The sequence below is a fragment of the Sciurus carolinensis genome, chromosome 8, assembly GCF_902686445.1.
Source record: "Sciurus carolinensis chromosome 8, mSciCar1.2, whole genome shotgun sequence".
Taxonomy (NCBI): Eukaryota; Metazoa; Chordata; class Mammalia; order Rodentia; family Sciuridae; genus Sciurus; species Sciurus carolinensis.
The window spans coordinates 49,733,970-49,761,659 of NC_062220.1; the positions used below are offsets into that span (position 1 = coordinate 49,733,970).

General features: G+C 36.8%; 3 protein-coding genes across 5 annotated transcripts in view; 2 read left to right on the forward strand and 1 right to left on the reverse strand.

Moving 5' to 3' along the window:
• Positions 1 to 760: 760 nt before the first annotated feature.
• On the forward strand, positions 761 to 17,265 carry LOC124991857 (EF-hand calcium-binding domain-containing protein 1-like). Of its 2 annotated transcripts, XR_007109964.1 has the most exons (8): positions 761 to 1,781; positions 7,318 to 7,473; positions 8,833 to 8,937; positions 9,887 to 10,035; positions 12,109 to 12,213; positions 14,039 to 14,105; positions 16,730 to 16,803; positions 16,902 to 16,919. XR_007109964.1 is itself a non-coding variant. In XM_047562690.1 (7 exons), exons 1-6 carry the CDS (start codon positions 1,724 to 1,726, stop codon positions 16,760 to 16,762), a joined length of 606 nt encoding a protein of 201 aa, XP_047418646.1. In that variant the 5' UTR covers positions 761 to 1,723; the 3' UTR covers positions 16,763 to 16,803; positions 16,902 to 17,265. The 2 variants fall into 2 exon arrangements, 1 of the variants encoding a protein (XP_047418646.1); XM_047562690.1 differs by lacking the exon at positions 14,039 to 14,105 and having other exon boundaries at positions 16,902 to 17,265.
• On the reverse strand, positions 14,225 to 21,848 carry Rbm48 (RNA binding motif protein 48). The gene is made up of 5 exons (XM_047562691.1): positions 21,708 to 21,848; positions 20,742 to 20,932; positions 18,805 to 18,950; positions 16,553 to 17,124; positions 14,225 to 14,908 (listed from the first exon to the last, which is right to left on the reverse strand). Exons 1-5 carry the CDS (start codon positions 21,834 to 21,836, stop codon positions 14,822 to 14,824), a joined length of 1,125 nt encoding a protein of 374 aa, XP_047418647.1. The 5' UTR covers positions 21,837 to 21,848; the 3' UTR covers positions 14,225 to 14,821.
• A 337-nt stretch (positions 21,849 to 22,185) lies between these two features.
• Positions 22,186 to 27,690, forward strand: part of Pex1 (peroxisomal biogenesis factor 1) — a 46,298-nt gene continuing 40,793 nt past the window's right edge. For both annotated transcript variants that reach the window (XM_047562179.1, XM_047562180.1), the window contains exon 1: positions 22,186 to 22,327. In XM_047562179.1, the coding sequence (XP_047418135.1) occupies positions 22,199 to 22,327 (129 nt within the window). In that variant the 5' untranslated portion in view covers positions 22,186 to 22,198. The remainder of the gene's footprint in view (positions 22,328 to 27,690) is intronic.

The window sequence follows — 27,690 nt, forward strand, 5'->3', positions numbered from 1 at the left end:
CTAGAATACACCTGTTTTCATTGTTTCTCTGACTGGTAATCTTAACAGTCTTCCAATAAGGTATAGAAAATATTTGACAGAGTAACGCTGTCATTTATGTTTATTCCGTCATTAACTACAGTGTACAGGATAATATCTCTTCCTCCTTCCACCAAACCACCCTTTGTCTTTCTTGAGCAACTGAACACCAATTTTAGAAACACAAGGCATGTTGTTTGGATAATGGTCCTGGGATAACTGCCAGAAATTGATGAGTGTCTGTAGAAAAATTGACTATACCAGTGCTACTTATTTCGGTCACTTTGAATTTCCTTGGTTGTCCTCAGTATTTTTAGGTATTTGAAATACCATAAAAATATCTTTATTTTATTCAGAATACAGGTTCATATTTTTTTCATTTAAGATGTGCTAAAAATTAATTTTCTATCTTTTCATTATGAACAGTAGACTAAACTCAGGGAAACCAAGTGAGAAATGCCATCAGAACTTTTTAAATTTAAAACCTATGAGCATGTATCTAGTATTTTTGCAAGGAAGGTTTTGAGAGAACATCTTACCCCGCTCCCTACCCTCCCCCCACCCCCATTATTTGCCTTGTTTTAAAATTTTTGTTTTTATGCCAGGGATTGAACCTAGGGGTGCTTAACCACTGAAACATGTCCCCAGCCCTCTTTTATTTTTATTTTGAGGTAGGGTCTCACTAAGTTTCTTAGGACCTCACTAAGATGCTGAGACTGGCTTTGAACTTATAATCCTCCCAGGTAGCTGGGATCACAGGTATCACACCTGGCTTAAAACTAATTTTTATGTTAAAAATTTAGTCAGGGGGTGAGGGTATAGCTTAGTGGTAGCACATGAGATCCTGGGTTTAATCCCCAAGACCCATCCCACCCAAATTGGTAAGAATATTGAATCTTAGGGCTGGGGATGTAGCTCAGTGGTAAGAATGTTTGTCTAAGCATTCATTGAGGCCCTGGATTCAATCCCTAGTACCAAAAGACTATACATCCAAAATTCTAGATATCATTTTAGTATATTTTCTTGCCTTACCACAGTGAAGGCCAGCAGACTAGAAGATGCTTGACTAGAGATGCTTGTTCTCTCTACTGGAATTTTACAACAGACATGAGTTAGTTCAGCTTTGGCATGGTCCTACCATGTTTTCCTGCTAGTCAGGTCTAAATTGGAGCTATGAAAGTGGGTTTGTACATCCTAGAAGCTCCCAGGTTGAAGCCTCTTATTTGGGTCTCATAAGGGTGCTTGGTTAGAGTTTAGAGAAGGTCATAGTTACAACCTTTGAAGGAAATGTTAATACCCTGAAAAATTATTTCAACTTAATAAGGTCTTTGTAATCTTAGTTATTTTATGTTCAAATAAAGAGGAAAAATATTTTCAAGTTGTGCTGAGAGTATAAATGGCAATAATATGAAATACTACTTTAAGTGATATTTTGCCCAAAAGAAAAGATGTTAGAATTACTATAATGTTTCAGGTCAAAATAACCTTAATGAAATTCCTGCATATATCCCAAGTGGTAACAACCATTGTTGCATATTTTTTTCAACTGCTTGAAAAGCTTTTGTTTGGTTGCTGGGTAGTTGCCGTGGTCACATTCTATGCTGGGATTGGAGTAGTGGACTGTGTTATTAGTGTAGCTCAAGACACCTAGACTCGGAGCTTGACTATCTAGGGAGCGTTGTCGTGTGCTGCAGCCACGATCAACATGAACCAGAGGACTGTGAAGAAACTGGTGGAACCCATCAGTAAAACTGTCAAGGGCTGTAAGTACTGACCAGACTTCCAATACTGCCTGAATATTGGTTCAATCGAATTGAAAAATTGGTAGACATATTAGTTGGACATTAACAAGGGCTTTATAAACCTAAAATAGATTCCCTCTAATATCTATTTTGGCTATTTTAAAAATAGATGTTTAAGCAATTATGCTATACTTAACACAAAATATTTTAACCATTGGGTGTCCTAAAATGTATTTGGCTATATGAGAAGAATAACTTGAGGACTTACATGACATCATATAAGGGTTATCTGACAACTAAGGACCAATTATATTTTAGTCATACTGAAATTTAGTAAAAAAATTTTAAGTATAAAGATTTGCTTTGTACAGTCCCCTGAATTTTCTGGCAGAAAACTCAATGGCAGATGATTGCTCTACTTCAGAATTAATAGAGATACATAGCTACTTGAAATACTTAAAAAATAGCAGGGCTTTGCACACACAAAATATTTGCTTATTAAAGCTAGTTCAATGTAACACTTTTTAATCCTTGCCATGAATTAATCATAACAAGGAATCTTATGAGTTTTGTTTCTTAGACATGACTCAAAGTCCTGACTGACAATTCTCAATCCGTTAGACATTCATGAAGTTACTTTCAGCCACAGACTCATTAATAATTTCAGGCCCATTGTGGAAATCTTACATTTCATTTTGTGTGACCTCAGAATAATACCACCTAAGACTTCCACTGAAGCCTTAACTCGGTTTTCTTTTATTCCATTTGGGTTTTAAATGATCAAAGTTCCTCAGGCACTTCTAAGGATCTGTTTACCAATCCTGCTTATATATAACCCTTAAAATCTGTCCTGTAGATTTAGCCAGTGCTGAATGTAATAAACACTATCATTTTTCTGCTTTTTTAAAAAAAGTTTTTAGTTGTTAAAGGACATTTATTTAATTTATTTATATGTGGTGCTGAGAATTGAACCCAGTGCCTCACATATGCTAGGCAAGTGCTCCACCACTGAGCCACAGCCACAGCCCTCCTGCTTTCTTAATGGAGCCTGTTTTATAACATCCAAAAGAAAATTTTCATACTTTTAAAATCCAATTCACCCATCTTAATCAAGTTATTTTTAGCAGTGTCTGCTAGCCATGTGTTTAATACTATATGTTATTTGAAAGCAACTCCCTGAGATCTGTAGATAGGAATATGTAATACTTGATCAGAACCATGTCTCATACAGTCTACAAAGAAGATTCTGTGAAAAAAGGAATATGTTGCATCCATTTTCTCAAAGTTTTGACACTAATTCCTGTGCAAAAACAAGCCCTGAATGAATGGTTAATAAAGGACAACTGTTTAATACTCTGATCACAAATAGCTTATGTTTACTGAGCTCTTCCTTAATGAGACACTACTAAATGGTTTATATTCATCTTTAAACTCTAAGGACAAACCCAGTGAAGTAGATAATATTTTTCCCAGTTTTCAGATATAGAAACCAAGTCTAAGATGTTTTTATCAAAAGTTACACAACTAGTGGACTTTTCTGGTTTAGGCAAAGTTGATGTTCAGTCTAATACTATAGACTGCACTCAAATATTATCTTTAGTTCTCAAGTTATTCCTACTGATAAGCATTACAGAAAGTCCTTGTGCTCTTTCCATGCAGCTCTCTCACACAGTACACAATAAAAACTTCCTAAATTTAGCTCAGTTCTTGAGTCATTGCAGTTGAGACCAGGATAGATGCTGATCTTCGTCATGACTGGAATTTGGTTGTTAGTGGTTAGGAGTGGGGGAGCTAACAGGGAGTATTGCCTTGACCTCGAGAGGTTAACTTAGGCTGGGGAGATAGCTCAGTTGGTAGAGTGCTTGCCTTGCAAATATAAGGCCCTGGGTTCAATCCCCAGCACTGAAAAGAAAAAAAAAAAAAAAGAGAGTTTGACTTTATTGTTTCTTTTGATATATAAAATTCTAATTGTCCTATGTGGCAGAATGTTGAAGTGGTTTTTCCTGGGCTTTGGTTTTAGACCTCAGGAGGGAATTGTCATAATTTAGTCATTGACCAAAAGGGTTCTTCTATTCCAGACAGCTTCTACCATGTGACTTTCCTCAGAAAGCTAGTTACCTTCAATGACCTCACAAAGGAAGTTCTTTCCACACAGCAATTGCCAATTTTTTTTTTTTTTTTTCAGACAGATCTAGAATGGTTTTATGTTCTGGGGCTAATGTAATTTGTACCTATTAATCTGTTCTGCTCTCCAGAGTTGCACTGTCTAATATGGTAGTCACTAGCTACTTGATATGTGAAAAACTTTTTTAAAAAACGTTTTTTTGATTACACTAGTCACTTTTCAGTGATCAACATCAATATGTGGGTGACAGCTACCAAATTGGACAGTACAGATAAAAAACATTTTAGAGAGCTCCATTGGATGGTGCTTCTCTAGAGCACAAATTATTCTCATCCCTTTTCCAAATAATGACCTTTAAGTCTAGTGGGGAAACAGGTAAATAATCACTTCAAGATGTATGGCCTCACTGGTATGCAAGCTGTGCATTCTGACAGGGCCCCATTTGTAATTTAATATTCAATTGCTGACAGTTTTTGAACAAGGGACATCCATTTTCATTGTACACTAGGCCCACGCATTCTGTGGTCAAGCCTGAGTATATACTTATTCCAAGTATAGCTAACAATATAATAATTCCAAGGATTTAATTACACCATCAGAATCAAAAAGGTTTGTATTGAAAAATGAAAAACCACCTTGGTGTATTAAAAATCTCTGGAAGTGTAGCCAAGTATTCCAAATTTTCACTCTAGGTATTAGATAACACTGGAGACTTTTTCAAAACCTAATCATCTCATGTTGCTTGGTTTAACTGATCATTAGGCAGCAGCTCTGGGAGGCTGAGGCAGGAGGATCTCGAGTTCAAAGCCAGCCTCAGCTACTTAGCAAGACACTTAGCCACACAGTGAGACCTTGTCTCTAAGTAAAATACAAAAAAAGGGCTGGGGGTGTGGCTCAGTGATTAAGCACCCCTGGCTTCAACCCATGGTACAAAAAAAAAAAAAAAAAATTCTATTGCCAAAGCAATTTTCCTTAAATCTGATAACTTTCCAGTCAAAATTTTTCAGTATAATCAAACAATTCTGGCCACACTGAACCATCCACAGCTCTCAGAATATGCCCCTGAGCCTTTAAGCTGCCTCCTCTAGTAAATGCCTGCTTCTTTGAGAGAACTCCACCCAAGACATGTCTCTTTCTTAGGACCCTTCTAAATCTCTCACAGAGATTAATCCCCCCAGTTGACTACCCCTTTCTTTGGGTCATAATCACAGGGGCTGTATTACTTTATCATACTTAATTAAATCTTGACCAGATTGTAACAGCCTTGAAGACAGGAACACCTCCTTCCCTGGTTCACAGGAAGTCCTTAATGCTTATGGGATAACTAAAAATAACCTTTACATCCTATTTCAGGGTTTCACTGTCATAGTGTGAAATTACATTAAGAAGCCAGAGAATCTAATTCGGTTCATAAAATAGTACTGAGGCATCTACATAATTGCTTATTCTTTCAGTTATCAATCAGTGCCTCGAGAACCAAGTCATTTTTTCTGACTACATAGAAACCCTCTTGTAAACTGAATATTTGCTATATATTGTCATTGATGGCACTTGGGTAGCCTAAAATCATCTCAAAGTCTGCAACTAAAATTATTCTTTCTCCTCACTTTCCCCTGATAAAAAGGAAGGAGGGGCCAGGAAGGAAGGGCTGAAAAGGAGGGAAGAAGGAAAAGGAGAAAAGCAAAAAACAGTAACTAGCTTTCACTCCTAATTCTTCTAGTTCTCTCAAGTCATCTTTGATTCATAGAATTTGTCTTTTAGAGACTGAGGAATCTCAGAGATCACCAGGATAATACCCAGTTTTCACAGAGGAGGACATTAAGATATAAAGTAACTATATGATATGTCGGAGTCTCTTAGCAACTTAGGATCAGGAACACAGTGGAAATCAGATACTTAACAACTCGAGTCCCCAACCCATGAAATCTAATCCCTGGATTCTCAATTCTGACAGTACATCAGAATTACCTGTGGACTTCTTCAAAACAGCATTTTACTAAATCTGGAGCAAGATCCATGTATGTGAATATAATAAAACTTCAGTTTGAAAAGGACTAATCTGGTATTTGCAAAGCCCTGCTGGTTCTCAGCAGCATCTCAGGCTCCCTCCCAGGTTTTCTGTCCTTATTTCCAATTCCTTAGCCAAAGCCCTGTCACTCCACACCTGGCTTCCAGGCTTCCCGCTTTTCTCCTTTGATACAACGTTGCCAGATGAATTTTCCTAAACCATTTTGACTACCCCTGATCTCTTGTTCCAAAGTCTTTACTCAAATTCTCAATCCCTGGGATATAAAAGGGTCAACTGAGTTCTTGGTTAAAAGTTGATTCCTGGGGCGGGGGAGGAAGGAGGCAAGAATGGAGGAAGGAGGGACAGTATAGAGGGAAAAGAGGGGTGGGAGAGGTGGGGGGAAGGAAAAAAATAACAGAATGAATCAAACACCATTACCCTAGGTAAATGTATGATTACACAAATGGTACGCCTCTACTTCATGTACCAGAGAAACAAGTTGTATCCCATTTGTTTACAAAAAAAAAAAAAAAAAAAAAGTTGATTCCTGGGCTTACTGTTACCAATTCTGACTTTGATCTGGAGCAAGTCCTAAGAACCTGCATAGTTAACAAGCATACGGAAGAGGAGAAGGGGTGAATTCTCACATGTGGTCCAAAAAGGAACACTATGAGAAACACTGCTCCTGTACAACAAACATTATTCCTTGGACCCAGGCATAAAGACCCTTCCCCCATCAGCCCATCCTCTGCCACCCTTTCACTTCTTCCCAACTCCCATTAAGGCATGTTCAATCTCAACCCCAATTCCACTTTTCATTAATGCTGGTGAATTTCCATAAAATTCACTTCTTTACTGCCTCCAACACATTCCTTCCTAAATAAACACTATACACATCTTTCAAGGTCCAAAGTCTACTTCTCTCATGAAAATGACCCAACTCCTCCCTACCATACCAATTTTGCTTTCTTTACATGTCTATATTAGTGAGCATTATATAACATAATTTAGCAGTTACATACTGTCTAATGAATTTGAGTTAGCTTAAGTCAGAATTCTGTATCCTACTTTTTGTGGGGGCTGAGGGAGGTACCAGGGATTGAACTCGGGTACACTTGACCACTGAGCCACATTCCCAGCTCTATTTTGTATTTTACTTAGAGACAGGGACTCGCTGAGTTGCTTAGCACCTCACTTTTGCTAAGTTTGGCTTTGAACTTCAGATCCTCCTGCCTCAGCCTCCCCAGCTGCTGGGATTCAAGGGTGTGCCACCACACACAGCTGTACTATACTTTTTTTCCCCCTATCTTCAGACAACTTTGCATCATAGAAACAAAATAGCTGATTAGTAAAATATATTTAATTGGGTTGAATAATTCAATGATTAAATCTAAGTTGCATTTGTTTGTATTTTCATTTTACAGTCAAAAGAAGTGAAGTAGAATGTCTCATAAGACTCTTTCACAGCTTGGTGGGAAGAACTGGTTGGAAATCTGGAAATACTGGGCTAGATCGTAATAAATTTCGAGGGATCCTGCACAACATATTTGGAATGACTGATGATATATTGATGAATAGGGGTAAGAAGTCATTAACAGACTAAAACATGCCAATCTTAGATGAAAACTACATATGTATTCAATTTTCAACAGAGAATGAATTTTTTCAATGCCAAATAGGTAATGGTTTGTGAGGGTGGTTTTTTTAACAACTACCTACCATATTGTGCTTTGATCATGTCCACCCCCCTTCTACAGTCTCTCTTGCTCGCCTTCCTCCACCCTTCCTTCTAATATCATTCCCTTTCCTAAGCACCTCTTCTACTTTGAGTTTTTTTTTTAGTTTCCACATGTGAGAGAAAATGTGTGATACTACTTGTCTTTCTGTGTCAGATTTATTTCGCTTAACATGATGTCCTCCAATTCCATCCATTTGAAAGGAGGCTTTTTAATACAAATTCACTCAGAATTTCACATCTCAAAGCTGTACAACTTTGAGAAATAATCAGCAATAAATTAATAAGCTAACAATACTATTCAAAAGAGAAGCAGCTTGTGTCTTTTAACCATGATGTCTTTGGAATTACATCTTATAGACAAATTATTCACTGACCTTTTTCCTCATAAAATGGAGAATATATAAGTCAGTATAAAAGTAATGACTATTTACATTGGGAATCAAAGAAAAAAAATACTATTTGAAACAAGAAATAATGTAATTCCATTAGTTTCAGTAATAAATCTTCAAAGTGAATAATTTGGTAAGTTTTGACATATATATGTATATATATATCTGTGAAACCATCACCATAATCAAAATAACATATTCATCCTCTCCAAAAGAATAAATAACATTTTATCTTCTACAGTATACAAGATTTCATTGGCAATTTTTAAAATATTGTATTATTTTAGTAATTCACCTTTAAGTAGTTTTGGAAACTTTTTTTTTTTTTTTTTTGGGTGCTGAGGATTGAACCCAGGGCCTTGTGCTTACAAGGCAAGCACTCTACCGACTGAGCTAACTCCCCAGTCCCAGGCTAACTCCCCAGCCCCTGGTAACTTTTTAGAGCAAAATTTTCACCACTTCACATCACCAGACTACCTAGCATCATAGGAACAAATTTTCTCCATTTTTTAAGAATAAAAATTATGTCACTGATTAGCTACATTGTCTTTTTGGCCCAGAGTGACTGAATAACATCACAAATGAAGAACATTCTTGCTCATGGAACAGAATGACTTTTTGTTTTAAATATATGGGGGGAACAGATTTCCAGTAATTTTGACACTTTCTGGTTGATGGGACCAAAGCTTTCTTTTCCTCCTCAATCTGGGAGAATTTTTTCTATTTATTCACATACACACACACATACACACACACACACACAAATTATAAAACATCTTAATTACAATATACTAACATTCATTTTCTTTTAGTTTTTTCTGCATTTGACAAAGACAATGATAACTACATAAATGCCAAAGAGTGGGTTAAAGGACTATCAGTGTTTCTTCGAGGGACATTTGAAGAAAAGCTGAAGTGTAAGATGGAATTACTGCCTTAATAATACATATCATCAATTTTGTAGTGAATGCGTATACATTTAAAAATATGAAATCAGTGTTTTCTAGAACAAACTTAAAAAAATTAATTCATGACGGCTTGAAAAAAACAAAACAAAACAGAACAGATGAAATGGGCAGCGCAATTGTCAGGTCATGGAAGAGTCCCCAGTCATTTCCTTCCCTGGATCTGTAACGCTCAAATGTCCCTAGAATGAGACTTCAGCTTACGGCCCTGACTAAAAACAGCAGCTAAGGGTCAGGCTTGTGTCAACTCTGATCAGCTGGTAGGGCTGAGGTTTCGGAGGATGCTTCTGGGCAGGGCAGGAAATAGGCCCTGATGTGGGGAAGCTCATGTGTTATTCTAAGGCCACCCATCTTTTCACCAAAGAAAACATGAGGGTTGACACAGGATGAACTTAAAACACATACTAACCACTGGACACTAATATCTGCTGTTAGAGTCGGTTTAGACAACTGAGCAGAAGGAACGCAGGAAAATGTTTGAAGACAGTGCAAGCCCAAAGGTAGGAGTGTTATAAATGGAGCCATTCACTTATTAAAAACAACATTAGAGTTGCAAAGAGGACAGTCTCCTGATTCTCTTCCTAACAGCAGCTCCCGTCTGTCTTGTTAGGGTGATGTTTACTTCCTATGTTTTACTACTCTGGTATCAGGATTTTGGGAGATGAACCCTGGAAAGAGAATAGGAATAATTTTAAATAGCAATTTTCAAGGAAACAAATTGCTTGAAATATCTAAAGACAAAGATTCTTTACTCTAAAATCTCCCTACCATATTACTATCAGTAATAGAATGGTAGATAAATTGTTTTTCCCCTTTGGTATCTTATGTAGAAATAATTAAGAAGACTAATGGTATTTATCTGTTCTTATCCAAGTCTTTAAACTTCTTATGTTTTAAAAAGTCTGTTTTGAAGTTTATTATTTGAATGGAGATGGTTATATTTCTCGAGAGGAAATATTTGACATGTTGAAGAACAGTCTATATCAATCATCTGAAGAAGAGAATGATGAAGGAGTAAAAGAATTGGTAGATATAACAATCAAGAAAATGGTAAGAATGAAAAACTGTAATGCATCATATTCAATCAAGATGTTGCATGAAGCTTAAGAAATTTAATTTCCTTAAATTACATTAATGAATATTATTTTTATGAGAGCAGGTCTTTTGGTTTAGTCTGCTCTATTCATCTCATGATTCCATCTTGGCTCATCTGTAAGTGTCTGGCTGATAGTGGGTGCTCAATAAATATTTATGGGGGATTAACTTATCATTATACAAAATAAACATTATTGTTTAAAATATTTTACTATTAGTAAAACATCATTAATTTAGGGGGAGGCCAGATTCAGTTCATATGAAATTGGATGCTACTTTGTCTTCATGATCTTTCTGCTACAATCCATCTAAGTATTCATTACAACAAAGTAAAAATAATAAAAATATCTGACCCTGGGCTGGGGAGATAGCTCAGCTGGTAGAGTGCTTACCTCGCAAGCACAAGGCCCTGAGTTCGATCCCCAGTACCACAAAAAAAAAAAAAAAAAAAAAAAAAAAAAAAAATATCTGACCCTTACAGAATACCTACTATGTGCCAGGCCCTCCAGAGAGCTTTTTTTTTTTTTTTTTTTTTTTTAGTTGTCAATGGATCTTTTTATTTTATTTATTCTTATGTGGTGCTGAGTATCAAACCCAGGGCCTCACATGCCAGGCAAGCTTTCTACCACTGAGACACAACTCCAGCCCCAGAGAGCTTTAATTTATTGATTCATTTTATCCTCAAAAAATCCTACTATCTCTATTTTGCAGATGACAAAAACTGAAGTATAGGAAGGTTTACCTAAGATCACATCAGAAAACCTGGTACAATTTTCATCTTTCAATAAGACCAATACCTTTTCTATGGACACACTGACTTCTACCCTTTTCTTACTGTCACTGTAAACTGGATGCAGTGAGGTTTTGTGAAGCCAAGGCAGCGCTGGCCCAGGTCACTGACATTACTCTGAAACTCAGGAAAGCAACCAAGGATGGAACCTTTGGAACCTCAGATTCCATTAAGGCAGACTTCAGAGTACCCTCCTCTTTCAGAAATATTCTGAATTTGCTGCAAGAGCTGAGTGTAGATCGCTTCTTTAGAGACAGTAGGTTCCCTAGCACCACCCACCCCCTTCTTTTATGCAAGGAAATGTTTATGTAATTAGCTTTTTTCTGACAATGTATTCAAATTTTTCTCTAGATTAAGACTATGGACTGGAATTGTAGCTCAGTGGTAGAGCACTTGCCTAATGTGTGAAATACTGGGTTTGATCCTCGGCACCACATAAAAATAAATAAATGAAATTTATGTATTGTGTCCATCTACAGTTTAAAAAAAAAAAAAAAGACTCTCAGCAACCCTGATGAAGTCATGCCCAGAAGTGAATTAAAACAAAGACTCATCTCATCTGACCCAACTCAATTAAGCAGTTAAAGGCATCCATAATCTACACACAAGTTCCCCTGACTCCCTACCCTGAATGATATGTGTAATCTCTCCTAAGCCCTGTCATGAAAGCTTTACTGACTTACACCCTGCTATCAATTCAGGTGGCCCCTCTACCTATCCAGATTTCAACCATCCTTAAGCCCAGCAGTGATCTGCAGGCTCAATTTTATGACTCCAGTCTATCCTGAGCAGTTACTGCTGTAACTCCTGGTGACTTGCTCCTTAACAAAGCAAATTACTTCTGTTTACCTAATAGGCTCCCAAATAAGAGATCCTTTGAGGAACAAGTTCTACAAAAAAAATTAAGCTTGAAAATCATTGCTCTGATTCAACTATTTCATCGCAAAAGGAGCATAATAGACTTCATCTGATTTTTTTTTATTTCCCCAATTCAACTGTATTTTAAAGATAAGGCTAAATTTTATATCTCTAAGTTGATTTGGAGATGCCTATTAGAATAACAGAAATAAAATAAAGTGGTCTCCATAAACAAGAAGGGACTTCTGATTTATGTACAGTTTTCAAAAGTGTGAATTTATAGTTTTATTTGGTAAACATTTTAGTCTAGACGGCTATTTTCCATGGCAACATTTAAAATAGCTCTATATTACTTAGCAAGAAATCATCTTCCTGTCTAGGATTATGACAACGATGGCAAGATATCTTTTGCAGACTTTGAAAAAGCAGTGAGAGAAGACAGACTTCTGTTGGAGGTGTTTGGCCCATGTTTGCCAGAAACACAGGTATATACAAGTATCAAAATCTCATATTTGTGAGGGAACTTGTACGTGTGTGTGTGTGTATGTGTGTGTGAGTATGAGAGACAGAGAGATAAAGACAGATGTATATCCAGTGATCAAACCCAAGGTTCACACATGCTAGGCAAACACTGAGCTATAGCCCCAATCTTATTTATCTGTTCATTTATTTATGGTACCAGAGATTAACCCATGCAAATGCAGAAAATACCCCAGTCCTTTTTATTTTATTTTGAGACAGGGTCTAAGTTGCCCAGGAATTTATAATCCCCCTGCCTCACAAGCAGCTGGGATTACAGGTGTATGCCACTATGTCCAGCTTCAGGGAATATTTTTAAAGGGTCAGAAAGTAGTACTTGCTAGACTCTGATCTCCATAGCTGCAACCCATTGCTGAAGTTCAGCCAATCATACGTAAAGTGGCCTCATTCCAGTTTCCAACCCTAAGAAAATCCTAGGTACTATTTCAGTAACTATATTCAACAGACTTTTATTGGAACTTGTAACCTTGACCACACAGTTCCTGTTTCACATAAGTATGGTATTTTCCTATACCAAAACATGAATATGTTAGCTATCTTAAACAATAAGAACACTGAATAAAGTGGATTCAGCAAGTACCCATCATAAACTGCTAGAACACATGGTGTCTTTCAAATCAATTATTGTCAATAAGTTTTTAAAATTTTGGATGCATGTATAGTACTTAAGCATTTTATTTGTGCTCAAGAGAGATGTTCATGTATGAGTCTTACAAATTTTCTGAGCTGAATGAATCAACCTAGAATTGATTTGGCTCATAAAATTTCCTTATTCTTCCTTTGATCAACTGTACTTTTCAAACCTGATGTAGGAAGTAACTCTTTTATTTTCTGTAGTAACTTATAGGGTGATTTTTGCAAATTAACTTGCATGTTGCTAATTATCCTTAGCATCTCAGCTCATTTCTCTTATTTGTCCCACTGCAGTTTATTCCCCAGACCCCACATTTTAGTTTTGTCTGGAAATGTGTAGAAAAAAGCAATGTGTGAAAGGTAAGTTTCCAATTTTAAGAGACTGATGGGTGAAAAGAGCAACAGCATAAATGGGATGGACTGGAGTAAAAACTTAGGATATAGAATACCCAAAATTCTTCAGCCTCTCCCAGACAGTTGATCTTTCACACAGCTACCTAGAGCCTTGCCATTCAAAGTGTGGTCTGCTTTAGCAGCAGTATTTCCTAAGAACTTGTGAAAAATGCAGAATTTCAGCCCCTATCCAATACCAACTGAATCAGCATTTATTCCCCCTCTGCCCCCCACCTGACACAAGAAAGGTTTCTTTCTTTCTCATCATGATCAAATATTGTGTACACTGGTGGAATGGGGAAGCAGCTAGCCTCCTTACAATTGGCCTCTTTACAGTCACAAAAACCCGCTCAGGTATAGAGAATCTATCTTAATGGCTCCCTTTAGGAAATTTTTCAGATTGTCATAAAATACAGTCAACAGGAAATTTACCCTCTCAACCATTTTTAAGTGTACAGTTCAGTAGTGTCAACTATGTGCACAAAGTCATACAATCTCCATAATTCCATCTTGCAAAACTGAAATTCTATACCCATTAAACAATCCCCCATTTCCCTTCCCCACCACCATCAGAATCTGCATTTTGGCAAGATCCTGAGGTGGAGATTCACAGCACCTAATAGTCTGAAAAGACTGATCTAGACAGCATTTGTTCTTTATGATTTTATGCTTTTACCTGAGATTTAGGCAAAAATCAGATCTAATTACCTTACAAGGAAGTAGAGTCTAACTACTTGCCTGCAGCTTCTTTCAGAACTGTCCACTGCTTAAAAGCATCATGGTGAATTTGGATCCACAGGTCATAACTGAGGTAAACCTTATTAACTGATATGTTCAAATTCAATTCACTAGGCAAGAGACTTCTAAGGACAGTGAAAAGTGAAAAACAGACACCATATGGTATAGGCCTTCTCAAGTTATTTTTATCAGTAAAGAAAATGGAAACAGCCTGGACAAACTTGGATTTCCAATTATGTGGTCCTCTAACAAGAGAAAAAAGCATGAATATGCCAAAAGTATATTGTAAGAAGTCTAGAATATTCAAAACTGAATTGCTTTTTGATTGCCACAGATCAAGTAAATTTTTAAAAACTAACGAAAGTGTAAACTTTTAATTTCAACTTTTGTTCTAATTTGTTAACTTTTTTGCTTTACAGAATTGTCTTCATTTTGAAACCCTAGCATTCAAAAATATCATGACTTCTAGTTTTTAATTGTGAATAACTCAATACTTGTATTAAAAATCAGAAACAGATCCTGGTTGCCTAACTTTATTTGTATTATAAAGTTTTCATATTTGCTTCAATTAATTTACATACAGTTATGGTAACATGAAAGGTAATGTTATACAAAAGAAAAGTTTCTGCAATATTAAGTATATGTCAAAGATGAAACTGTAATAGACAATAGTTTGAATAACAAGAAGGTGTACATTAAAAAATACACCTGCAAAACCTCTTAAAGAATTAAAAGACAAAAAATAAAATAAATATTCTCGTTAGAAAATACTAACTTGCTCCTGGCAATTTATATTCTTCTTCTTTGTTTTAATGGACGACTTGTAGGCACATCTTCCAACTTATCCTCTGGAGGGTTTGGCACGGATGAAATTACCTAGTTTAAGAAGAAAAAAAGAACCACTAAAACTTAGTTTTTGTAGTATTAAGTATAAATAAGTTGCTAGGAGAGGTTGGATATACAACAATCCTTACCACCACTTTTGAGGTAGAGTTAGCTCAAGTTCAAGGTACAAGGTACAACCTACAACCTAGACACTTAAGTTTTCACTCCAAACATTAATGGGAATAAAATTTTCTAAGCCATTTATCAAGAAAAGATTTGGAGGGAGGGCTGGGGGTGCAGATCATTTCCATAGCATGTGTGAGGTCCTGTGTTCAATACCAAGAACTGGGGGAAAAAAAAAAGGATAAAGAAAAATGAACATATACTCTCCTTCAACATTCTTTTATAGATCTAAAGTCACTTGTTATTTTACAGATACAGATAGATATCCTAATTTTCCCCTTCTGATAATCTCTCAAAGATTTAGAGACATGGATGCTTGGGGGGATAAAAATTTTGGAAAAGTAAGAAAATGGTAACATTCTCAATATCCTAGAGGAAAAATGAACACCAAACACATCAGAAAAAGTGGGGATAAGTCAAAATGGAGTAAAGCAGTTTTCACTCAAAATAGAAAATTAATAGAAATTGTGGTAAATTGTCCTGAATATTTCTCACTTTTTTTGTTGTTCTAATAGTTCTGTATCTAGAATTCAGACTTTAAGTTGGCTTTCTATGTATCTATATCTATATCTATGCCTCAGTTCAGCTGTACCTAAAGTAAGGTGGCAGCACAAACTGAAAAACATAAGAAGGCTTAAGCATAAAAACTGCCTGCGGATTTTTAAAACAATTTTTGGGGGGTTGTAAATGGACACAGTATCTTTATTTTTACTTACTTATTTTTATGTGGTGCTGAAGACTGAACCCAGTGCCTCACATGTGCCAGGAGAATGCTCTACCACTGAGCCACAATCCCAGTCCCTGGATTTTTATTATTATTAAACAATCCCTCATCCTTAATCAGATAATAATTTCATGTAAGCTGTAGTAACTCTGAATTTAAGAGAAATTATTTCTAATAATTTTCTTGCTCAACTTTGGTTCATATTAAGACTATCTGGGGAGCTTTAAAAGGTGGGGAGGGAGGCTGGGGTTGTGGCTTAGTGGTAGAACTATTGCCTAGCACGTGGGAGGCACTGGGTTTGATTCTCAGCACCGTATATAAATAAGTAAATAAATAAAATAAAGGTTCATTGACAACTAAAAATATATAAATATATAAAAAAAGGTGGGGCGGGGGCTTGAATCAACTATCACAGACTGTAGTATTTTGTATTTACAGTAATGTAAAATATATCTGTTCATTGTTTAAAGCAAGAATTACTATCAAAGCAAACACATATGCTAGTCAAATTCAGTTAATTTAACAGAGAACTGTACAAAAACACATCAAACACATCAAAAACAATTTCAATTCTACAGTTCCCACAAATAATTTTCCATTTAGTTCTTAGTCCTATAACCAAATTCTTTTTTTTTTTAGTTGTAAATGGACCCAATACTTTTATTTATTTTTACATGGTGCTGAGGATTGAACCCAGTGCCTCACCCATGCTAGGCAAAGCACTTCACCACTGAGCTACAACCCCAGTCCACCAAATTCTTAAAACAGTTTTTTAAAACATTTCCCACCTCTTTAAGTTTATTCCGAATTAAGTTTGCTGTTGTATTCAAAGAGTCATCCTGAAGGTCCACTTTAGGTATGTCTGGTAACTTGGGTCCAATTATAACCTCATCATTGCTCATGTTTGTTTCAAGAAAAGTTCCAAGTTTCCGATCATCTTCTCTTCTTCTTTTCCGCTCCTGCAGTTGTGTTGTCCTAGGCATAAACCTGTCAACTGACCCTGAAGGAGGAATTACAGCCTTCTGTGTACCAGAGCAGGGTACTGAATTTTTGAAAGTATTCATATGTATATTTTGCAAAGAGTCACTGTGGTTACAATGCTTCACTGTTTCATTATGGTTTCTACCATCCTTATAGGAGTTTGATGCTCTGTTCAGATGCTCCTCAGATGAACAAGTACAGTTTGAAGCAAAATAACATAAAGGCAATTCACAAGAATAAGGAAGACAAGGATCTGAGTTCCCAGTAGACGCATTCGAGGCAGCTGCACAAAATCCAGACACATCCGAGTTTAAGTCTTGTCTAAAATTTTGTGTGTTTTTACACTCTGGAACCAGTTTCTTCTTTGTCATGTAATACTCTTTATAAATTTAAAAGTTGAGGGAAAGGAAAACAGAAATGGTTCATTTATTGTTTTTATCACACAGAATCATATAATTTTTAAAACAAACTTTAAAATGTTAATAAATTACTCTCCAAAATATATATCTAATGTTCAAATCATTAAAAAGGTTTTTTTAAAAGACAAAAAGGCATGAAGTGTCAAGTTTCACCTTTTCTTTGCTTCCCAATATGCCTAGTTTTCTAGTTCCCATATGTAATCACTATTCTTCCTTATTTATTTGTCCAGAATGTTTTACTTTTCCTCCTCCCATCTACCCTTCTTTCTTTTCACTGAAAAGGTAACTTCTAATGCTCATTTTTTTCACCTTTGCATTTTTTTCTTAGCTGTAGATCTTAGAGTTCTTCCATGTTACCATATAGAAAGTTTCTTTTTTTATAGCTTCAGAATATTCTACTGCAAAGACATTATTGGGTTGCTTAGTTTTTGTTTGTTAGTATTAAAGCAAACGATATGCTAGGCCCACTTTTAGAGCCTATACAAGTCTCCTGCCTCTTCTACCCTCCACACCTCCAAAGTGGGATGTGAGAAGTCTGGTAAAGATGAAATTGACAATTGTTGACATTAATACTTGTGAGGTACATTATCTCATGTCCCTCTACCTTTGCATATTTTAAAATTTCCATAATAAGACTTTAAAAAAGAGAGACCAAGTATGCAAATGCACCATGTAGATGCTAGAATCCTGCAAATGAAAGAGCTTAATGAAGTGTTTAGGGCCAAACAAGTCATAAAAACACTACATCACTCTGCCACTCAGAGTGCAAATGCAATCTAATTCTGAAGTCAGGGGCAGGGTTACAAAGATTGAAGAGGAAGGTGAGCAAAGAATGAAGATAAAGTCAGGCTACTAACACCAATACTGTAATGAAAAAAGCAATTTTAAAGTGAGCTCTAGATAATCCAAAGATGGGTTTTAATCCCTATTTTGTCCCTATTTTATCCTAGAGATATAAACCAGTCATAAACTTTCTGAGCTTTAGTTTCCTTACTTATAAAAACTAGAACAAAGGTCTTTTTCTTTACACTAATATTTTATAAAATCCTTTTCCATACACATAAGTTTTCCTGCATACAATCCACAAATTAAAGGTCATTTTGATATCTAAAATTGACCAAGAATTCTCAGCAGTTCCCCAGCTACCCACCCCCCACCTTTTTTTGTTTTTGATCTTTTTTTTTTTTTTTTTTTTTTTTTTTTTGGGTGCTGGGGATCGAACCCAGGGCCTTGTGCTTACAAGGCAAGCACTCTACCGACTGAGCTATCTCCCCAGCCCCTTGTTTTTGATCTTGAGATAGGGTCTCACTACATGCTTAGTTGCTGAGGCTGGTCTCACACCTGGTGATCCTCCTGCCTCAGCCTTTTGAGTCACTGGGATTACAGGCATGTACCACCATACCCAGCTCCTCTAGGTTTTTAAACATGTTGCCTGGCTAACTTTTCTGTATCTTCCTCTTCCCTATGGGCAATGTTTACTTATCCTTCAAAACTCAACCACTGCTCACATCCTGTAGGAAATCTTCTATGAACAAATATCTCTCCCTGCACAGAACATTGAGGTTTATAGTTAATAAATACTGTGATCATTTACTTGTCTCCCTACACATAGAAGATGTTTAATAACAGGCTTTTCATACCTTTATTCTTAGTAGTTCTTGCTATGTAAGCCTTTCTTTCTTCTAATTTTTTTCTAGTTTCTTCAACCGTCTCAAATTCTGGAGCATAGCACACATGAAGCAATCCACCAAAGAAACTCTGTTCATCCATTTTTCTCTTGGCTATCCTAAACAGAAATACATAACATGGCTTATTAAACTACATTCACATAGGATGAAAGTTTAACTAATATACAATCTAAGGAGCAAAGTCTAGCTTTTGCTAAGTGCACATGTATATATATCCTATGGGTTGGGAATTTAAATCTCTGTTTATAGATAGTATTGACTGATCTAAGATATACTCTTAAAGTCTTCCCTTCCCTCTTTCAGTGGTGTTAAAAGGTTTTGAGCTAAGTCATCCACACACATCCAGATTCCTTTCAACCAACTTGGGACCCAGCTGGTTATTCTAAGGTATAGAAACTGTGGTCATGAAATAGAGTTTTTTTCTCCATTAAGTTAAATGGCCCTTGAGAATTAATTTAGGTTTTTTAGTGCAGCAATATGTTCCTATAAGATTCACACATAGGGCTGGGGTTGTAGCTTAGCAGTATAGTGCTTGTCTAGTATGTGTGAGGCACTGGGTTCGATCTTTAGCACTACATAAAAATAAAGATACTGTGTTCATCTACGACTAAAAATATTTTTAAAAGATTCACACATAAAAAATTAAGTTAAAATACTGTAATTGTAAAACTTTCAATAAGTAAGAAAGCACTGAATATGTAACAACTAATCAATGTGAAAATAAAAGAGAAAGGTATTCATTCAATAAATACTTACTGAACAGCTATGACTAGTCAAGTATTACAATAAATATTAAGTACTTCTCTATGTAGAAATAATGATGTATTTATTGAGATTTAACTCATACCAGGCAATGTCATAGGTGCCTCACTTAAATTAACATCTCTCAGCAACCATAAAATGAAAGTGAAGAATTGGGATGTTATATGATTTGGCCATGTTCATACACTAATTTCTGGAGCTGGATTCAAAATCCAGATGTCTTGTTACAGAACCTTCTATATTAGGTGATGTAAGAGACACAGAAACTCTAGAAAACATGCTTCCCTAACACTATGGAACTGGCAAATTAATTAGGGAAGTGAGATTACATATAAAAGCAGCTTAAGAATGACATGTAACACCACAAAATCAAGTGCTTTAGTGGATGACTGTGAGGGTAACTGGTAGAACAAAAAAGAAATGTAAGTGGCAACAGCTAAGGAAGAATGGATCTTAGATCAGATTAGTGATAAGAAAAGGAATTAACATAAAAATAGTTAAGGTACTGCATAATTCAGCCTAAAGGAACAGGATTTTCTTATATAGAAATCTGCAAAAAATGGGATTAATTCACAAAGAGCCATAACAATAACAGGTAAGGTTTACTGCATTCTGAACAGAAAGGCACTATTCTAAGCCCTTTACATGAATTATATTATCCTCAAGCAACCTCAACTAGTGGTCTTTTTACTATATTGATTTTAAGAAGAAAAAAAAAAATAGGGTTACCAGGATTAAATAACTTGTCCAGGGTGACAAAGGAAGTGAGCAGTAGGACTGGAAAACTTATTCCAAATTCAATTTTTAATCTATCATACTACAGGATAGAAAGTTGTTTAGCTTGGAATGAGGGGATGGAAATAGTGTTTTGGTAAGGTTAGCTTTATGGCAGGAAAGGATGGGGATGTGGCTCAGTGGTTGAACACCTGCTGAGTATAAGTACAGCCCTGGATTAGATCCCAGCACTGGGGGTAGGGAGCTGGGGAGAGGGAGAGGGCAGAAAGATGAGAAAAGCATGATGCCATGTTAAATTTCTGGGTAATTTGGATATAAACTAGAGAAACCTGGAGCCAAAATGATAGTAATATGGTCAGAGGAAATAAGATGCTGCTTAATTTGCACATTACCTTGCACTTTGTAAATTCATAAATTTAATAAGGTAAACTTCTGTAAAATCTTCTGCTGGGTATTCATCTAGAGCATTATATTCTTCAATTGCACCATATAGAGCAAATCGCTCAACTAATTCCTTCATAGCTCCCACTGCAGGAACTCCTTGTATTAATAAGTACCGAGATTCCAAATTGATTGTATATACCTAAAAGAAATAGAGTCAAGAAGTGTATTTCATAAATAAGCTTAGGACAAATCTGCCCTTGTTTTTTTTAAAACAAAATTTGAAAAGAAGTAACACTTTGGTCAATCCTTGTCTGCAAGAAACACACAAAACTAATTTTAAAAAATTGCCATTCTCTCTGCATAAAGAACAACACACTTGGGAGCTCAGTGGTAGAGCGCTCGCCTAGCATGTGTGAGGCCCTGGATTCGACTCTCAGTACCACATAAAAAATAAAATAAAGGTATTGTGCCCACTTACATCTAAAATAAAATATCTTTAAAAAAAAACAAAAAAAAACAAAACACTCCACATGTGAAGGTATCTAACTAAACAGAATGCCCTGAGTCCGCATTTTTATAATATTTTTATCTATGCATAATTATACATAACAGTAGGTGACACATTCGTACATGCACATAATTTATGTCATCAATTCTGAAAGTTCTCGGTAGAAGTTACTGGGAATAGTCACTAAATGAATAGTCAGTCATTGAGTGTTTAACAAACATTACTGTAAACACGGAAGATACAAGAACTAAAACAAAGCCCTCTTCTGGAGACTGACGTTCTAATGTTAACCAAAGGGGTGGTGATAATCTTCGGTCCCTACGCCAGGGTTCCTCATTCCCCTCTTCAATTAGAGGGATGGATCTGACCGCAAACTTTTATGCCTTTATTTTTGTAGGCTGGACGCGTGAAGCGAGCGCTTATATAAAGCTCCCGAAGATAGCGAATGAAAGCGAAATAATTTTACCTTGACAGCGCGAGGTCGTCTACCCTCTCGATATTTGGCCCGCGTGTCGCAAACCGCCCGCTGGACGTGGTGGTCAAATAAACTCCCAAGTTTCCCGTCACTCGACGCCATCTTGCCTGCTTTGGTCATTGCAGGGAGCACAACATCCGTCTTAGGGCGCTCCCAGTTATCCAATAAGAGAGCTGGATGAGTCGAGGCATAGCCAGGATTGGCTGGAGAATCGACAGCGTCGGCCATCGTTTCCTGAAAATGAGAATTAGGTGAGCGAGGTGCCGCCCCCAAGCGGTTCGGCGGACAGGTTCAAAGAGTGACAGAAGCTTGCTAGTCCCGCTCACTTCAGGCGTGCGGTGAGAGGCACCGCGGGAGAGAAGGCGAAGCCGCAGGGGGTGGGGCCGATCGATCTTCTCGGGCTCCAACGCCCTCGGCCTGCGCGTGTTGGGGTCACATGCCGTGCCAGGGTGGGCGGTCCCGGGGAGTAGTGGTTTGGAAAGATGTGGGGCAGCGATCGTCTAGCGGGAGCTGGGGATGGCGGGGCAGCTGTCACGGTGGCCTTCACCAACGCTCGCGACTGCTTCCTCCATCTGCCGCGGCGTCTCGTGGCCCAGCTGCACCTGCTGCAGGTAACGCGCCGGCCCCGGGACACCTGGACAGTGACCTGGGGTCGACGACGTGGCCGAGGCCTTCCCGGAATGCGGCGGCCGCTGAGTTCTTTCCCCTCAGCTGGGTACCGGCTGTCTCCTGAACCTTGCCGAACTGCGCCAAGGCCGGAGTGACGGCGCCTCGAGAGCAGGCGCGTCCGGGCAGGGTCTGCACTGCTCCAAGTCTAGTGCTGCCCCGAGGTTAACTTAATCCACGTCTTTTATTTTGGTAAAAGTAGGCTTTGAAACATCCTAGTACTCTCTCTCTGCATCCAGAAATATTCCTTACTCCAAATTGGAAAAGCTCTTGAGAAATTGTATATTTTTATTATTTTAAAGTGTATTCCCGCCCCCCACCCCCCGCCCCTCCGGCGATTGCAGAGTCCCCGCACTGCTGCGGTTCGGACCTCTAGGGGCAGGCTTGATTTGTAGGTTATCTAGGACTGAGCGCCGCGTCTCCCACCAGCGGGAAAGGGTCATCATAAAATAATAACTCTTTCCAAACAGAACCGAGGTGTGCCCGGAATATGCAGTGGAATTATGCACATACCTGCATCACATACGTAGTTAGGATTTCTTGGACTTATGTGGTTAGTTATCCTTTTGAACGTTGTGGTTGTGGTATTTCACATTTCTAACCACTGGTGGAGAAACAGCATCCTTTCCCCCCCTCCCCCAGCACCGAGAATTACCTCATACATGCTAGGCAAGCGCTCTGCCACTGAGCTACATTTCCAGCCCAGCATCCATATTTTCATAATTAAAATTGGTACACATGGTCTCAATGCATTTGAGTTTGCTCGGGAGCAAAAGGATGGATTATTTGAAATCTTAAAAGCTCTTGTATGCATGGTACCCACTACTGGCCAATCCGCGCACAAAATGTTAAAACAGTTTGCAGTATTTAAGAGTTTGCAATAAAGATCCCACCTTACATCTTAAGCCACTTCCCTATAACCGTTCTTCTAGATTTTTTGTCCGTCTTGCCAAACATAAATAAGCACAACCCTTCCATTCTTGGTATTATTTATTTTTACACTAAGTAGACTGTCTTTTGACCTCAACAGGCTTTCTACCTGGCTCCAAGGAGTCACTCGTTCACCACTTTCCAGTAGAACTTGGGTCAGTGCTCTGTCAGCTCTGAAGGAGATTTTCCATGTGTTTTCAAATTCAAACCTAATCATTTTATAGAAATAAACTTTCCACCTAATGAGTTTATAAGAAACCTTCTTATAAACTTGCTCCTTAGATGTAGTTGTTACATTACATTCATGACTGTTTAAGAATTTAGTGATCTTGGTCTTTGTTTTAAATTTTGAGTCAAGAAGTAATCATAAATATTAATTAATGGGCATCTTTTTTAATTGAGTGATTAAAGTGTCTTCAGCCCTGGCACAAATTGCCTATATCAGTAGAATAGGCCAGCCCCCGCCCAATTATTGAAGTAATACATACGTTTTATGGAACATTTTTAAAAATTTCTGATCATTTTTATTTATTTTTATTTTTAGATGTTGATATACCTTTATTCATTCATTTATATTTATATATATATATATATATATTTATTTGTAGTCCAGTGCCTCACACATGCTAGACAAGTGGTCTATCACTGAGCCACAACCCCAACCCCTATGGAACATTATTAACAACAAAATTAAGTTACTCATAATCCCAGAACCTTGAGATAACTAGTACCAAGAGTTTGAATCCAGATTTCTTTTCTAATCTTTATTGTTAATAAAAATGAGGTCCTAGAGGCTGAGACAGGAGGATCGCAAGTTCAAAGCCAGCCTCAGTTAAGCAACTCAGACCCTGTCTCTAAATAAAATACAGAAAAAGACTGGGGATGTGGCTCAGTGGTTGAGTGCTCCCAGTTCAATCCCCAGTACCGAAAAAAAAGAGAGAGAGAGAGAGATCCTATGTACATACATACATTTTGTGCCCTGTATAACACCTATTCTCATATAGTGTTAATATCGGTATTTCATTTAAAAAGTTATGATTTTTTTGTGTACCAGGATTTGAATCCAGGGGCACTTAACCACTGAGTTACATCCCCAACCTTTTAAATTTTTTATTTTGAGACGGGCTCACTATGTTGCTTAGGGCCTCACCAAGTAGTTAAGGCTGGCCTTGAATTTGAGATCCTCTTCTGCTGAGATTACAGTGGCATGCACCACCACACCCTGGAAGTATTTGTAATTTTAAAAAATATCTCAGGTCATTTGGATGCACAGAAGAGTTGAGACCCACTGATGTAGAACCATAGAATGTTAATAGTGAAAGGGACTATTAAGTATCTAAGTCATTTCCCTACTTTGACACATAAACTGGTACTGTTAGGCCAGTACCATTTTCATGCAGTTAGTTTGCCCTCTTATCTATAACTCTGTCATCCAGACCAGCCTTCTGACTGTTTTTCTCTAATGGATCTCATTCACACTTATGTTCTTTTATTTGTGCCATTCTTCCCCAAGACAGTGTTCCTCCTTCCATACAAGTTCCATGCTATCAAAAGCAATGTAGTCCTGCTCTCTTCAGGAAGCTTTCTGATTCTCTGTTGCATGCTGTTTGTCTCCTTTACAAAACTTCAGGATTTTTTATGTGACACATCTAATTTGTTACACTCTATTCTGTTTCAGTATTGTCTTGTTTGCCAAATCAATGAGGGCTGCATACTCAGTAGATATTTAACTTAAGATTTCTCACCCTTGGCCCTTTTGACATTTTGGGCTGAATAATTTTTTGTTGTGGGGGTTTATCCTGTACACTGTAAGATGTTGGTTTTCTTTTTTTGTGTGTTTGCTTGTTTTGGGTTTTTTTGTTTGTTTGTTTGTTTGTTTTGGTACCAGGTATTGAACCCCGAGTTGCTTAACCACTGAGCCACATTCCCAAACCTTTTTATTTTGAGACAGGTCTCGCCAAGTTGCTTAGGGCCTCACTAAGTCACCGAAGCTGGCTTTGAACATTGCTGGGGTTACAGGAGTGTACCACTGCACCCAGTGATTTTTCCCATCTAATAAAGCTGATTTTTCCTTTTCCTAGTGAGCTGATAGTTTCTTTTTTTTTTTTTTTTTTTTTTTTTTTTTTGACATTTCAGGGCACACTTCATATTTCTTTACTTAATGTCTTTGGTTTTTAAAGTTTCTTCACATTGAACAGAATTGATCTGGACTCTTATGTCTCTGGCATAAAACCACATAGAGGCATCTGGGGCTTTTTCATCTTCACTCTTGTAAGCTCAGCTCACACAGTTAAGCTGAAACATAACATAGGACTTTTGTTCCCAAATTTAGGCTATTTCTACTTTATCAAATTGTAATCAGGTGAAAGGTTTTTGTCAACTGAAATTGCTGTTCTGTGAAAATTGGAGAATAATTACATAACTAAATGGTACATAATGACCTCCACATATACAAAATTTTAATAACATAGCTGAGGTACATTATATCACCTCAAAAGTGACTCCAAGGTTCTTTGAAATTTGTCCTGTTAAAGAAACATAAGGTAGTAAAGTTTGGTGTATATGAATGAATTTGGTATTTAATTTTTTAAAAATATTTTTAGTTGTTGATAGACCTTTATTTTATTCATTTATTTGTATGTGGTACTGAGAATTGAACTCAGTGCTCACACATGCTAGCAAGCACTCTACCACTGAGCCACAACCCCAGCCCCTGATCCTTAATATTTAACTTTAAGGAATTTGTTTTGATATAAATAATTTTAATAATACTGAAGTTTCCTAAGATGATAAGTCTGATAAGTCTTGATGACTTTTTTTTTTTTTTTTTTTTTTTGCAGTACTAGGGATCAAACTCAGGGCCTTGTGCTTGCAAGGCAAGCACTCTACCAGCTGAGCTATCTCCCCAGCCCCTTGACGACTATTAACCATGTCTTTTTATTAAAAATTATACATGTGGGCTGGGGAGATAGCTCAGTTGGTAGAGTGCTTGCCTTGCAAGCACAAGGCCCTGGATTCAATCCCCAGCACTGCAAAATAAATAAATAAATAAATAAATAAATAAATAAATAAATAAATAAATAAAAAATAAAAATAAAATAAAATTATACATGTATGAAAATGCTCATGTAATGCAATGTTAGGTGGGAGGAAAAGGATATTAAGTTTTGCTTTTAATGAAAAACTGCAAAAAATTAACTTGTACATAGAGAAATATTAGAAATAGCCATTGTTTTACATGGTAGTCTTTCTGGAGGAAATATCAATAATTCCTTTTTTCTTTCCATGTTCATATATTTTCCTATAATGAGCATAAATCTTTAATCATAGAAAACATTGTTTTTAGTTCTTGGCCTCAAACTTATATTTAGTTGCTTTTTGTTTTTGTAATGTTTTTGAGGTAGAACCAAAGGCCTCACCTGTGCTAGGCAAGTGTTCTACCTCTAAGCTACAGTCCCCATCCCTTTTTTTAAAATTAATTAATCATTTATTTATTTGTTCTTTTTAGATATACATGACAATGAGTGTATTTGACACATTATACACACATTCTAATTAGGATTCCATTCTTACAGTTGTACATGATATCGAATTTCACTGGTGGTGTATTCATATATGACATAAGACCCATCCCTTTTTATTTTATTTTGAGACGGTGTTGCCCAACCTGGTCTTGAACTTGTCATTCTCCTGCCTTGGCCTCCTGAATACTTGGAATTACAGCCATGTACCACTATACCCAGCTTAATTTCTCTTTTAATGAGAATAGATTTTGTATTTTGCTCTTTTAACTTATAAATATGTTTTCATAGTTATATGAAATAAAAGTTATTTGAGAAGCTGCATAATGTAACATTTCTGGAAAGGCACACAAGAAGTTATAAATGGATTACCTCTGGGAAGAGCGGTCTTCCCTCATAAGTATCTTTTTGTATTTTACCTTCTGTATTTATTACTGATTAGTCATTCTCTAAGGGATTGCATATTCCATCTGATTGGTGTTTCATAATTCTGAATTATATTGTTAGCATTTTTAAAAATTATGTTTTTAGAGTAATCACCCTCATCTGTAGTTGATGCATTCCAAGACTTCCATTCTATGCCTGAAGCCAAGGATAGTACCAAACCTTGTACATACTATTTTTTCCTATAAGTGTATGTACAGATTTAATGCCTTTTCCATCATAAATAAGTATTTACCATGCACTGTAGTGTGATTTGAGTGTGATAGCACCCAATCACAAGTGATTCGGTGTGATAGTGAAACTAGTAAGTTTTCTGTTTCCTTCTTCATAATTTCATAGGTAGGTTTGATGTTCTTACTCTAGATCTTAGCAATTTCTGCACATGGATTTTTTTCTTTCCCTATTGAGTTGTG

Excerpts from the sequence above, each read along its gene's own strand:
- LOC124991857 (XM_047562690.1), top strand. The coding sequence starts at position 1,724 with ATGAACCAGAGGACTGTGAAGAAACTGGTGGAACCCATCAGTAAAACT. Across the intron at positions 8,938-9,886 it reads ATTTGAAGAAAAGCTGAAGT|TCTGTTTTGAAGTTTATTAT; the intron begins GTAAGATGGAAT and ends TGTTTTAAAAAG. Across the intron at positions 12,214-16,729 it reads CATGTTTGCCAGAAACACAG|TTGTGTTGTCCTAGGCATAA; the intron begins GTATATACAAGT and ends CCGCTCCTGCAG.
- Rbm48 (XM_047562691.1), bottom strand. The coding sequence starts at position 21,836 with ATGACCAAAGCAGGCAAGATGGCGTCGAGTGACGGGAAACTTGGGAGT. Across the intron at positions 18,951-20,741 it reads ATGAATTTACAAAGTGCAAG|GATAGCCAAGAGAAAAATGG; the intron begins GTAATGTGCAAA and ends ATTTCTGTTTAG. Across the intron at positions 17,125-18,804 it reads AAGAACTACTAAGAATAAAG|AGTATTACATGACAAAGAAG; the intron begins GTATGAAAAGCC and ends AAATTTATAAAG.